The sequence below is a fragment of the Numenius arquata genome, chromosome 1, assembly GCF_964106895.1.
Source record: "Numenius arquata chromosome 1, bNumArq3.hap1.1, whole genome shotgun sequence".
Classification (NCBI taxonomy): domain Eukaryota; kingdom Metazoa; phylum Chordata; class Aves; order Charadriiformes; family Scolopacidae; genus Numenius; species Numenius arquata.
In genome coordinates, this window is record NC_133576.1 from 24970557 (window position 1) to 24984460 (window position 13904).

Below are 13904 nucleotides of genomic sequence, written 5' to 3' on the forward strand. Positions count from 1 at the left end.
TCTCGAGAACAGGCTGGCTTTGATCAGAGTCTCAGTTATGAAGCCCATGATTGGGATTAACCTGTATCAAAAGTGCTAAGTGCAGGGGAGGTCTTGGACAGCAAGCTGAGAAGCCTAATGACAAAAGACGGTGATTCTCAATCATGCTCTATCTCACACTCCAATTCTTCCTATAAGCTTGTATGTCCTTTTAAAAAAGGTGTATCATGCTGCCAAAGATTTCACTTGGCTAGAAAAGCTAATCTCATCAGGCCTTTAATTCAGACCAAGATGAACAAAAGAAATATGACTGAACTAAGATATTTTAATTATAAACATAAGAAAATACATTTTACTACCCTTATCAGCATTTCTAAATTTTATTAAGACCTCACATTATACAACAGTAAGAAAAAGTACGTATGTTTTACCATGTGCACCATTCAATCACAGTATGTGAAAATGAAATTTTTTCTAGGTAGCAGTCCATGCCAATGTAGGCTTAAACCTTCCACATTCCACTTTTATTTTGATGTCTTCTCACAACTTTGTGAATATATTTCACTTGTAAGACGAGAATTTTTAAAGAACATATAGAAAGTATCCTAAATATTCCAGCTAACATGACTACGAAACGAGCTCAGTTTGTAGCAATTTTAAACTCACTTTTTTTCCATTTTCACGTCCCCTGAAGCTGCAGATCACCAGCACCCCTTGAAGTGGCACTGCAGTCTGGAACCCCACAGCACAGGCAGGGAAATAAACATGACCATGAAACCAGCCTAGAGAAGTTCAGGTAAATGCCTCTTTTTTTAATATATGGCTTTGTTTTGTAAAAATTCTTAAAAAGTACTTTAATCATTTCTGATAAAGATTTTGAATAAAGTATTACCAAAACCATGCCATATAGTTAAAAAAACAAACAAAAATCCAAACTCTTACCTGAGCCTTCACTGGCTGGGTCTATATCCCAATGCTGTTCACCACTGGTTGTAATGTCACCAGTACATTCTAAACTGGAACACCACTTAAAGAGGGAACTGGAGATTCATAAATTTGGGGAACCTCAAACAGAAAATAGAAGATAATTGTGAAGTCAGTTATATGCTTAAGGGTTTTCCTGTAGTTTGGGCAATCAGCACCTGACTTCGGCAAAATATTTTTTTTTTTTTAATGCCACCTCTGTTGTTTTGGTTAAAAAAATTTTCCTCCTTATATCACTATAATACCAGCTCCCATGTGACAGTCAGGCTTGAAGCAGTGAGACCCGTTTTTAAAGTCCTAAATGTGGTACATACAGTGGACCTTAATCTGAGAAATTAAATATTTGTTTTAATAATTAGGAATAATTGCTTTGCACAGTAAGCTCTCAGTTACATATTTTGGATTTTAAATAGATAAATTTCTATTTGAATACAGACATATAGATAAATAATAGACACATTTCTATTTGAAATGTATCTGTATGTTTACAAAGAATGTAGTAATAGAAACTGCAGTCATCCCCATGTTCTTCACAGAAAGCTTTAACACAAAAATGAAGGTCCAGTTTGTTCCGCTTTAAAAGCACTGACATAGACATAGACTTCCGAAACAACCAAAGGTAAAAAAAAAAAATAAAAAAGTCAATGTGCATCACAGGTTCTGCAATATGTAAGCATACACATGTATGTATCTTTATTCCACAGTAAATGCAGTCTAAATTAAATTAATTTTTCCTCAAAAAACCCCATTTGCATTACTTCATATTTTTGTGGGTAAGATTATGCACGCTGACCGCTATAGGAACCCTGATGCAAACTGATCTATAATATTGATTTATTTTTTGTTTTTCACTTCAAGATCAGCTGGTTCATGTTTCTGTATGGTTCTTATGTTTCCCCATAACAGGGGAAGAAGGAATACAGTGAAAAAAGCTGGTGAAGCACAACAGGAATTTCTCATATTTATGCATAAAAGTAGAAAGAAAAGGTAATGTAATCTTTTCTCAAATTGCATTCGAGTCACTTAAAGTTCTCAAAAAGAGGAGTGATGTAGGTAACAGCCATGCATACACGGCGTATCAGCACTGTGCAGAACAGCAGTAACAATAGGTTAAAAAGGTTTACTTTCTTTGCAGTTTTCATATAGTACATACATGCTGTTGTTTAAATACTGCACAGGATCTAAATATTATAAAATGCCACAAAAAGGAAAGTCAGAACTAGGCTTTGTTGGAGAAAACATATAATAAAAAAAAAAAAAATCCCATAAACAACTTACACTAGTTCACTAATTAAATAAAGCGACCATCAAAAAAATCTGAAGCTAATACCTAAGCAAAGGCTTGAAGACAAAATACACTTGATGCATGCAGCATATACTGCTTCTAAAACTCTGCCAAATTTACACAATACTTATGAGAGACCCACTAAAACAAAGTCTCTTTGCTATCTGAGGATGAAATATCTTTTTCCTCACTGTCAAATCAGTCCACTGTGAATCATTACTCAGTTAATTCACTTTCACATTCAACAACAAACTTTTGACTATATTTTTCTAAATAGTGAAGGTTAACTATTAACAGATACAGCTTACAAATTCCCACGTAACTATTACAAGTCCTTAAACAAGGAGACAGAATAACTACTGTATAGTTTAATTTTCTATTAAACTTGTAAAAGCTTCCAGCTCTTGACATTTTCTACTAGTAATTTCTTACATGACTGGAGTATTTTTTCCCCACTCTGTGTCTACAGCTATAATTGAGCTTCTGGGATTGCAAAAACAAGGATTAAGAATAAAATACAGGTCAGAAGAAATGGCCTTAGTCTCACACTGAATTCCCAAAGAAATTGCAAGTGTAAATTATACAAGTTTTGCCAGAATAGGGATTGAGAACTCGCAGCTCTGGGCCAGAAGCTATGACACCATTTCACATCGTGGCAGACACATTTTGTGGTGTAATTTTTGTTTGAAAATTTACAACTAGTATGTGCCTGAAAACTGAACATCTCTGCCTCAAGACAGAGATAAAAGTCAACCTTGCAGAAAAAAAGACAGAGATTGTCTCTGCATGGGAATTTATTATTAAAAAAATCCCAACAAATAAACAAAACCACCAAAAAAAACCCTCAAAAAAACACCCACAAAAAAAACTCAACAACCCAAAACTAAGAACTTATTTTTCTCCTACCACATTTCTGAAATGCCAATTTACCACAGGACTGGAAAACAATTGTCTCTATGGAGAAGCGAGAGACCAAAAATCGGCAGCACTGGATTTCCAAAGGAACAGATTTCCACGTCCAGAGTGCAGAAATCTTAAAAAGTAGACATGGCAAGGGTGATCTGGATTTGCCAATCAAAAGAAATGAGTTTCATTTGTTCCCTCCCATAACAGGGGAAGGAGGAATACAGTGAAAAAAGCTGGTGAAGCACAACAGGAATTTCTCATATTTACACATAAAAGTAGAAAGGAAAAGGTAATGTATTCTTTTCTCAAATTTCTTGAGGACCAAACACATTAAATATTTAAATTAGAATTCCTTGTTTTAAATCTTCCACTGTCTATAATGCTGAAGGTAACAAATTCCACTGATCAGACCAAACAGCAAAAATATATATCCTAATGAGCTGGAAGTCAGGTAGCAAAACTGTTCCCCCTTCCTCTCCTCATAAATAAATGTTGCCATAGTGCAAAGCGAATCTATCTTTTGAAGTAATTACTTCAATAAGTAAAACTGTTAAATTTGCAAATTCATTGTCATCACAGGAAGAATGAGGTAAATATTTGAATACTAGTTTCCTCCAAGGCTGTGTAGGTGTTCTGTGGTTCCCTGGTGATCCCAAACGAAACTATCAGTCCTTCCCATTAGTTCCCTTAAAATTCAAAGCACATCAGAACTCAAAACTCCAAGAGGCCATGACGGGATCCAAACTAACTACAGTACATCTCTGACTCCCAGTCAAAGTAATTACTTAGCTTAAAGCTTCAAATTTCTGTCAGTATGCATCCTACAGTATGTTGATGCATAAGCAACTGGGAGTAAAGAATTATACTGCATCCTTGAAGGAGCACTAAGAAAGAGATGGGTGAGACGGTATCTAGTGAAGCCCAGACCAACCCAGACTCCAGAAGTGAAACTTCCAGAAATACACTTCCAGGTGAAAATTCTACAAATATGGTTGTAATGAAACTTTTTTTTCCAACTTCAATTCAGTGGGAAACAATTAAATAAAAAAAAATTTAAGTAATTCCGAAAAGAAAATGGTAGATCAAGATCTATTACATGTAAGTGTTAGTCCATCCCTAGGATAAGCACACAGCCCTCCAGGACTTACTGGTTTCCAAACACTCTGAAAACTCATCGTAGAATTTTCTAGTGTAGGAAGTTATTCAAAATTCAGTAACTACACATTGTAACTAGTGCACTAGCCACTGTTATATCAAATTGTTCTGTAAGGCTCCAGATAGATGAATAGATTGAACCACAGAAAGTCAAGCTGTGAATGCATGACCCAGTCCTTATAAGTAATTTAGCCACACCTCAACTGTCCCTGAATTTATCCATAGGAGAAAATTGCTAGACGTTACTTCTCAACACAGAATATGCTGATTTTTCACACAGCGTGCAGCTCACTCATTTTTACATGGTGTCATGACAAAGTTTGCTTCAAGTTTATGCTTTAGGGTTTACCTCTTTATTCATATGCATGCTTCTATCCTAACTGTCTCAAGTGTCTCTTTATTATAAACATCTCCAAGGCTTTCTTGTAATAATTTTTAATCTCAATAAGACAAGAGAAAGAGGATGGTGAAGAGTCACTCTGCTCAAAAAAGGAGAGCATATCTGGGGGCTTTGGCTTGTTACAAGTATTTTCACTATACTTACTGTAAAAACATAGCATTTAAGACTGCCAAAATTCTGTCTTATTGAATCATTATCCTGATTTAGAACATATGCTAAATGAAAGCCAAGTCTTAAATGTTACTAGTGGATACAATTAACACCAAAATGCAATTTCAAGCGTGTAAGTACCTTACTTTATTCAGGACACAGCAATTTATAGCTCAACTGCTCTAACAAACATTGCACATACCTGATACCATGCACCTAGGAAACTTTCTCCATAGGCTATCATTTAGCTGTATAATCCAAACATGTTAGATAAATGAAAACTGTCAATATTACTCTTTCCCTAACCATGTGATGATAAACACCACCACATGCAAGGTAAGACAAGCAGCAAATGCATTAACTGTCTTGTTCTGGAAGAGAAGCATCTCAGCGAACAGCAGCAGCACAAACTATAACTACGTTAGCTGCTTAAGAAACCTTGACAAATAACAACCTGGTGTCTGAGGGTCCTGTGAGGAGCCCTTAGAGGAGGACTGATCAGAGGAGGGCGACTGTGGCGCTGAAGCCTCAGCTAGCTCTCGCTGTCTCTGTTGTTCTGCCTTCTTAAGCCTCAGTCGCTGTAGACCCCTACGGATTATAGCTAACTCAGGTCCCATTAATTCTGACAGACAGCGAGGGAGGGGGAAAAAAAAAAAAGTATGTAAAAGAAAGAAGCATTGAACATACAATATACAGAAAAGGGAGGAGGGGTGGGAGGGCTGACAGAGAGAAGCAACAGATACTAAGTGTAATTACAGTGAAAAAAATTATGTAAAACATTTACTAACATCCAGAAATTATAAAATAAAACATTGAAATGGTTTTTCTCTTCCTAAATGCATTAATGACAGGACTTAAAAGTTCAGGATTCATGCCATAAAATACACTCCCTCCCCATCTCCGACACTTGAACCATTTAACAAAGAATTCTTTAACAAAGATAGATAGATCCTGACTGATTCAAAACAAAGCAAACAACAGAAGTATTCATTTTCATGTTCCTAACTCATAACAAATGAGAATATTCATAGTGTAAAGTTATGCAACTGTGGTCTACAGGTAAGTTTTCAAAATGAATGTGATAGCTTCCTGACACGAAGAAAAAAATTTAGTACAATTTTGATCAAAACAAACCTGTGAAAAAAGTAAACTGTGGCTAAGGAAATAAGTGGCAGAACAGCATCTAACCGAAAAATACACTATGAACTCATTTTTTGTCTCAGATATTCCCAGTGGGTGAGAAGTCAAAGTCTGAAAACACAGCTAAGTGGTCCTACAGAGAAAGTAATTTATTGGGCCATAAACAATTCTTAGTATCATTTGCTTAACAGACTATTTTTTCAGTTCCATGTTTAGAAACCTCATTGTTTTCATTGTTTTGATTTTATTAATTTGTCACTTATACCGTTTTGGCATTTACCGGTTCACTGTCTGATTAAGAGTATTTTTTTGCAAACTGCTGAAAACTAGGTGTCCAAGTAATTTTTTATTCTTTCCATGCTCTTTGCAGACTTTTTCCACTTACACAAGTGGAAGCAAGCACTTCTCTTAACACAACACAAACTGTGTCTTTCTTAACAATAGCTGAAGCACAACATTGACCTGAACCAGCGCTGAACTACTCTCATCTATAAGATGAGTAGAGAAGCTAATTCAGACTCAAATATTCACATCAAATGCTCTAGCTAGTTCTGCTATAAAATGCTGACCTAGACCTATCCTGAAAGTGTTTTTATCAAGGGCAGCCTGGAGTATTTTGTAGATATGAGGAAACCCGCAGAAAAAAAATAATCAGTACTATGGAATGTTAAAATACTAGAGAGCATTACATTGGCATATCACCTTTCAACCAAGCAAAAGCTTTGCAAATATTCTGTAACCCTAATTCACTCAGTGAAGCAAGCAAATTTCAAATTTTTTTTTTCATAAAAAGAAGCAAGCCCAAAGAGAGAGTCCAATCATTCAAAAATCAGTGGCAGGCACCAGTTAACACTGAATAGTCATGAGCTCTAATGTCCTTGGTCTAATACTACTTCTGTGAAATACATCTGCCAGTTTATGGTTGGTGAGGTAAAACAAAAGAAAAGATATATTTTCTAAAAGGAATATGGCATCAAAGAGATTTGCTATGAAAGTTTTCATGTGCCATGAACATTTATGGAAATTAGAACTCCAAATAGTCTAGAAAACACTTTTAAGGAAATTTCAATGATGTCTAAAATTGCAGTTTTCAGTACTTGCTGCTGATCCCACTCAGTCCAGAGACAGTTACAATTTAAGATGTAATAAGAACTACAATTCAAGATGTAAAGAGATAACTACTATCCTGAATATGTTCAATGACAACACCTTTTAATACATTTCAGAATCTCAAAGAAAATGTTTATTTTGCCAGCAAATGGAGTGAGGAAATAGAACTGGAAAGAGAAAAAAAATAGCTATTGCCACTTTCCCATTCAAAATTTAAAAACAAAGTTACCTTGTATATCAGAATATATATATCAGAGATATATATATCAGAACAAATATTAAGCTTTGCCCTAGCTCCCTCTCAATGGTACCAATGTGTATCTGGTGTATTATTTATGGGGAAAAAACATTACTATATTTTACAGTTTGTTGTATCTGATGTTTATTTGTGGTTCAAGACTACAGCATCTTAAAACTAATGTAAAAAATTAATTAATGGTTTCCACTGAATGGGCCAAGCAGGGCAAGAAAATCAATTTCTTGGTTTTTTTTCCTTAGTGACAAGCATGAAAATCTCCAGCAATTGTTCTGTCTCATAATGAGACAGAACTAAAAAAAAAACCACAAACTAAAACCCAACACTGATCTCATTGATTATTTGCAACTTACTCAAGTGTTTCAACTGTATTCTTCTAGAATACACAGTCTGATAAAGAGACTTATCTCAACAAGCTCCAGTGCTGAACCATTTTTGTACTGATTTGTTTTGAACATGCACTTTTTAAAAACATTAAGAAATTAAGTAATTCATACATAGAAGCTCAAATGCTCACCATGTGGCATATTTTCTGGATCACCATACCAACAATATATTTGAATTATAATATATATGCAAAGGTACTGCTATTTCAAAGACAGCATTACCACCAGTGCCTGTATTCAGAAATCTGTAGAAATGATTTATGGAAAGCTGTTTATAAGTCTTCCATTCTATAGTATGAATTTATGCTCCAATTCTAAATAAGTCATTACTCGAAAACATATTTTTCATTTGCTAACTCTTTGCTACAATATTCAAACTGCCACCACTTTATGCAAAATGATGGCTGAAGGCCTCTCGCTTTCCTTCTTCCGTTTTCCAGAATGCTTCCCTAGTCATCCATCTTTTACAACACACCTCTATCTGGTCTTCCTACTCAACCCCACTGTATTTAAACTACTATTCCTATTACCACTTTCGCTATTCCTATCACTCCAACAAGCAGCAGGTTTTATTCACCTCTAAATGCAGCTAAATAAACTCAGGGAATCCTGTTCTTGAAGCAGAGTGCAGTGTTTTCACATTTACAGACTAGAGACTGAGTAAATAAAATCTCATAGCTGAGCACCATCATGGGTTACATAAGTACACAGACACTGTAAAATGGAAATTCAGATTCAAGCCAACCTATCCATAAACCCACTGCTACTGCTCTGCCATGACCTGCTCCCTCTGTCCATGAGCTTCCCCTTTTCCTGAACTTGCCTGTGTTACACAAAGACTTGTTTGACAGTAACTTAAGTGTTTTAAAAACAGTGCAAATGAGACAAGATGCTTACAATGTGTGCAAACATATAATACTATTAAGTTTACTCAAACAATTTAAAGATGACACCTGGTCCTAACACTAAAGTCTGCATACAGCAATAAAGAATCCCAAATAAAGTTTTGTTTGATTGTTTGTTTCTGTGGGTTTGGAGTTGGAAGTGGTGTAGAGGCACTGGGTGTGGTGTGATGGTGACTTTTTTTTTTTTAAAGAATCAGCAGCCAATCTGACATCCTACTTAGTTGCAGTCAAAGAACCTATCAAACATGATACAGTAAATGAGAAAGTATCCACTGTCTGGCAACAGAACAACCACCACTACACCTTTCAAAACTGCATATAGAGAGTCTTAAATGCAAAGTAACACTGGGAAAGAGGTAATGCTCTTACAGAAGAGCTGTATCAAGAAATAAAAAGTTCAGCTTCATGCTAGCAGAATAAACTTTTACTTAGAAATTCAGACAGATTCAGAGAAAAAACACTTTTTCTAGTCAGCATACATTCTTTAAAATGCAGGATAGAAAATGCATCATAATTCCAGAAATGCTCTCTAGTGCATTATCATTATGCAACCCACAAAGTTTCAATGACTTGAAGCAATTATTTTTAACATGGGACACACTCTCCTGGCCACTGTAAGCTCCAGAATATACCATATACTTTAAAAAATAAGTAAATAGATAAAAATGAACCCTTGGTAATGTTATGTGTTCTTTGGTGGCTATCCTTCTGCACCAAAGATAGGGGCAGCTAAACTGGGTTACACTGAATTAGAGTAGATTTAATCAATTTTTTGTGCGCGTATTGTGAAAAACTTTAGATTGCAGCAAGTTGATGCCAATACTAATAAAAACCATAAGAGACTAAAAGCCTCTGCTACTAAATAAATTTTCTAGCATTGATTTATTCTAGAAACAGTATCTGACTGTGTGTATTGTCATGCTTCTGCTCACTGTTTATTTCCTCTAATAAGTATCAGACTACTTGCAAGGTTTGAATGGGTGAGAATGATTCATTTAATGAATTTCAACTTATTCCTTTAGCTTCCCTGCCTTTCAGATACCAGATACCTCATAATTTCTCAACCGTCCCAAAGATTTTGGCTGCAGCAGCCACAGCACACTTTAGCACACTTTACACAATAGCACACTTTTCCCTAGGAAATCCCCCTCTCTCCTTTACTCCAGAATATCTAATGTAGGGCCTGAAGATGCTAGCAGTCATCTTTTCCAATGACAATGACTTTGATTTTTTACAACAGAATTGGTACAAGACAAAAGGTGAATTTATACAAAAACCACAGGATTTTAAAATAATCAAGCCTGAATCTATAGGTGTTTTGGATCACATCAGCCTTTCTACCACAACTGTAAGGCCTAGAAACTCACTTTAAAAAAGTAAAAATAAACTCCCATGCAAATATTTAGCTCTAAAGGCTGTGGCATCTTTGCCAGCATAGAGATGGAAAAGGGCAAGTCAAAGCATAAGATGCTCTTTTACTACCCAAATAAGTTTCTGACATGGACAATGGAATATACTTTCTTTTTTTTTTCCCCCACAATAAGTCTGCATTAAATACAGATGAGTTTCTTTAAGATATACAAACTTTAAAACCAGCATGTAATGTAATTTATTAACCAATAGCGGAATATCACGCAAGGTGAGCCCCATCCACCCAGACACTTTTGAAAAGCAAAAAAAATAACATTGCTGACTGAAATGTTGAGGATGTGGATTCTTGTAGGAAACATTCTTATAACAGGCATAGGTTCTGCTATTCGCTGCACTGATGCTGCTACACTCAAATCACAGCTGAAGAAGGCATGATGTTCCTTATACTCCATGAAGAGAATAGTAAGTTTAGAAAAAACAAGCAATGTTTCTTTATTTCTGCTTCAAAAGACAATACTGCTTATCGCCTTTGAGATTCCTTCTTCAGACAAACATATACAATTGATGGTTTTGCTCTTTCTTTAAACCACAGCTGCAGTCACTTGCTCACTGTAAAATACCTAGTCATCATTAAAGATGCACGAGAAAGAAAACAGAATGAGATCAATTACCCAAAAGATCCTAAAATAAAACTGATTCTTATTGAAAGCATTTTTCATAACCAATGACAAGATGGATTTCTTCTCACCAGACTGATGGAGCACAGGTTGAGCTGAGGCCCCTAAAGAAGGCCTTTGTTCGTTATCAGGAGAGGACAATAATGAAGTTGAAGGGGGACTTTCTGTTGAAGACGATGTTGAAGGAGCTTGGGCTGACATTGTAGAAGAGGAAGATGATGGAAGTTTCTCAGAACCATCTACTTCCATTGCAGTTTCTGATTCTGTACTGGGTGGCACGTTATTAGTTGTAGGAGCATCTGTCCGGTTAGTCCCACCTTTGATTAAAAATAAAGCAAGAAAAACAAGAGCCCAAAGGTAAATTTACTCTGCCTCTAAAGATTCCTTTGCATTACCATTCATATGGCAAACAAGCATGCTCAGTTCTTGACTTCACTAAAAATTAATTTACACTTCAGAAAGGCTGATATTCAAGGCCTGTACATCCAGTATATACCTACTTTCTGTTGTAATTATTATTCTCGAAAAGAAGGAAATCACCTCTAGACCGTGATCTTCCTCGTCCTCGATTGCTTTGTGCAACTTCACTAGCTTCTTCAAACCATCTTGAGAGCATGTCTGACATCCTTTGCATTAGAGAGACATTAGGACTTTGCTCGCCTGTAAAACAAGTAATGCTAAACTTTTATCTACAAGTTTACATAAGCATTCATTTCCCCATTTCCTCCATAAAAAAAAAACAACCCCGCACTGCAAGCTATGTAACTAATAATCCCCTGAACCAGCTCCTTTGTTTCAGCATAGCAAGAATTGCCAGCTGAACACGGCACCACATAAAACCCAACAATCCTTCCTCCTTTTGTTTTATACAATTACCTGGTGCCTTTGTACACATGAAATTGTGAAATCTATGTCATTTGGTTTAAAATGTTGGTTAAATAAGTTAAGAAAGCCCAGATTTTTATGTTTTTCCAGCTAATTATAAAAATAACCAATTTTATCATTAAACAATGAAAGAGCAAAAAGGCTAGCATAAAATTAGCACACAATGTTTTTAGCATTTCCAAAAGGCTTCTTCATGACTTAGATTTTCCTCATAAGCACAATTTAATACAAGAGCCAAGCTCTTTTGGGGATTTTCATTTTCACATTTTGGATCACGTGTCACAATTGCAAAGACTTTCAAACCACAAAATCTTTTACGTACTTTCCTTCAACAGAACTCAAAACATTTCTTTCTCATTTTATTTCTGTTTTTATTACACATGAAACAAAATTTGTTTCAAGAAAGAAGACAGGAAAAATTCCATTTGTAAAGGGCTGAAATAGAATATTTGAATCTTTAAGTGTTGTTTGTATTCTGTGAAATGAAAAATACTTTTGTACCCTGCATAGAAAAGCTAACACTGAAAGATTCTGGCGCATACTTGGGAAGAACATGTGTCTCAAACATCAGTGCTGCTGCCTGTACAGATGACTGAAAGACTATGAGCTCAAAGACTAATCAAATATCTGGAGCAACTGATTATCTTGCAGGACTGCATATAATCTTCACTCCTAGGATATAACTTGAATACATCATTATTAGGCTTTGCTTTTAGATTATTTGCTTGAGTTTAAAAGACATTGTTGGGAATGAAGAAGGAAAGGGGAACATATCAACCTGAAAAAACAATGCCCCTCAGTCTGACCCTAATGTCCTTGCCTATCCTAACTTCCACACTGCAGGTCTCTGACTCTCCCCCTGGATCCCTCATTCCCTTCCTGTACCCCAGGCAGAGGAGGTTTGACCTCAGAAGCTTAAACCGCAAAAAATGGAATGCAACAGCTGAAGAAAACAGACAAAAGGTGGTTAATGATGGGAAGACGGGACAGAAAAATAAGTCACAGGTCACCATATGCCTATCTATGCAATATAGCTATTGTCTCTCAGTCACTATACAGTTGTATCAAGTAATGCACAGTAAAGATACTGAAGCTTTGTTTTGAGAAAATAAAATTCTAGCCAATGTCTATACTGGTCGAGTCTACTGGAGGAGTCCTTTTCTCAGGCTTGATTTTCTCTCCCCAGCAGGTTTACTTGATATTACCGGGAAATGACAGCTAGAAGGACAAAGAAGATTGAAGGTGAAAAAGAATCTGGATTAAAAAGTAACTTTGTGCAAAGGCAAAGCTACAACTTCTTTTGATGGGAAAGACCTGCAACAAAATTATAGCAAAAGCGTCCCTAATATGAAGACGTACACAAATAAGGCCTTTGGAATTAAAGCACCAAGTAAGCAGAATGTATCCTGTGATATTAGGATAAGAAGGCACATGATGAAACTATGAGAACAATTTAAAAGAAAGAAAGTATTCCTTTACACAGTGGGCTTCCTGAATTTTTTGCCATATGAAATATTATCAAACAGGTTCAAAAAAGGATTACAGAAATTCACAGGCAATAGAACCATACGCAGATTTCAAAGGAATGGATGGGAATGGACCCTCTAAAGCTTCTAATCGAGTAATTCTGAATACTAGGGGAGCAACAAAAGCAGCAGACTATGATAAGAGGACAGGCTCATGTTCACTCCCCAAACAGCATCTCCTTCTGCCTCTGTTGGATACAGAATCCTACTCTACACGGACCATTAGTTTGATACAGCTAGACACTATTATACTAGTTTGGTGAATCAGGAAGATAAGAAAACCAACACAGAAAATCTGGAAAGGGAAACAGTAGGCAGAAAAGGGAGACAGATTTAAGGGAAGTAGAGCAAATGTACCCCCACAACTGTCAGATTTAAAGAGAAACACACCATTAGATGAAGAGCAAGATGAGCAACAAAACATCCTCTGCCCTGCTATGGTATCCCATTTTCTGACTAAAGCATAGCTTTGGAAATGCTCTATCTACTGAAACCCCAAGTGAGTGAGTAATATATTACACACACGAACATGTAAGTATAGTCACTACATGTGTTTTATTAAAAAAGTGAAAGATACAATATTAGAATCCTATTCCTTTGAAATCCAGTCCCCTAATGTAACCGTTACAGAGCACTTCATTTGTAACTTCGATTGCATATGAGGAAGGGAAATACATTATTTGTATTACTACATGACAAATGACAATGAAGTAAGCTCCCCTTGATTTACATCAGCCTAACTGAAGCAGCACAATTTTTCTGGTAAGAATATTTTCAATTTAGATTTTT

At 35.9% G+C, this 13904-nt stretch overlaps 1 protein-coding gene across 5 annotated transcripts in view; it reads right to left on the minus strand.

Moving 5' to 3' along the window:
• DCAF6 (DDB1 and CUL4 associated factor 6) overlaps positions 1-13904 on the minus strand; it is a 91292-nt gene that overhangs the window by 37578 nt on the left and 39810 nt on the right. For 3 of the 5 annotated variants that reach the window (XM_074168289.1, XM_074168297.1, XM_074168280.1), the window contains exons 9-10: positions 11245-11364; positions 10776-11021 (exon numbers count right to left, since the gene is read on the minus strand). In XM_074168289.1, coding sequence (XP_074024390.1) covers positions 10776-11021; positions 11245-11364 — 366 coding nt within the window. Of the gene's footprint in view, positions 1-5313; positions 5482-10775; positions 11022-11244; positions 11365-13904 lie in introns of all 5 variants that reach the window. The other 2 variants (XM_074168271.1, XM_074168262.1) reach the window with 1 other exon arrangement.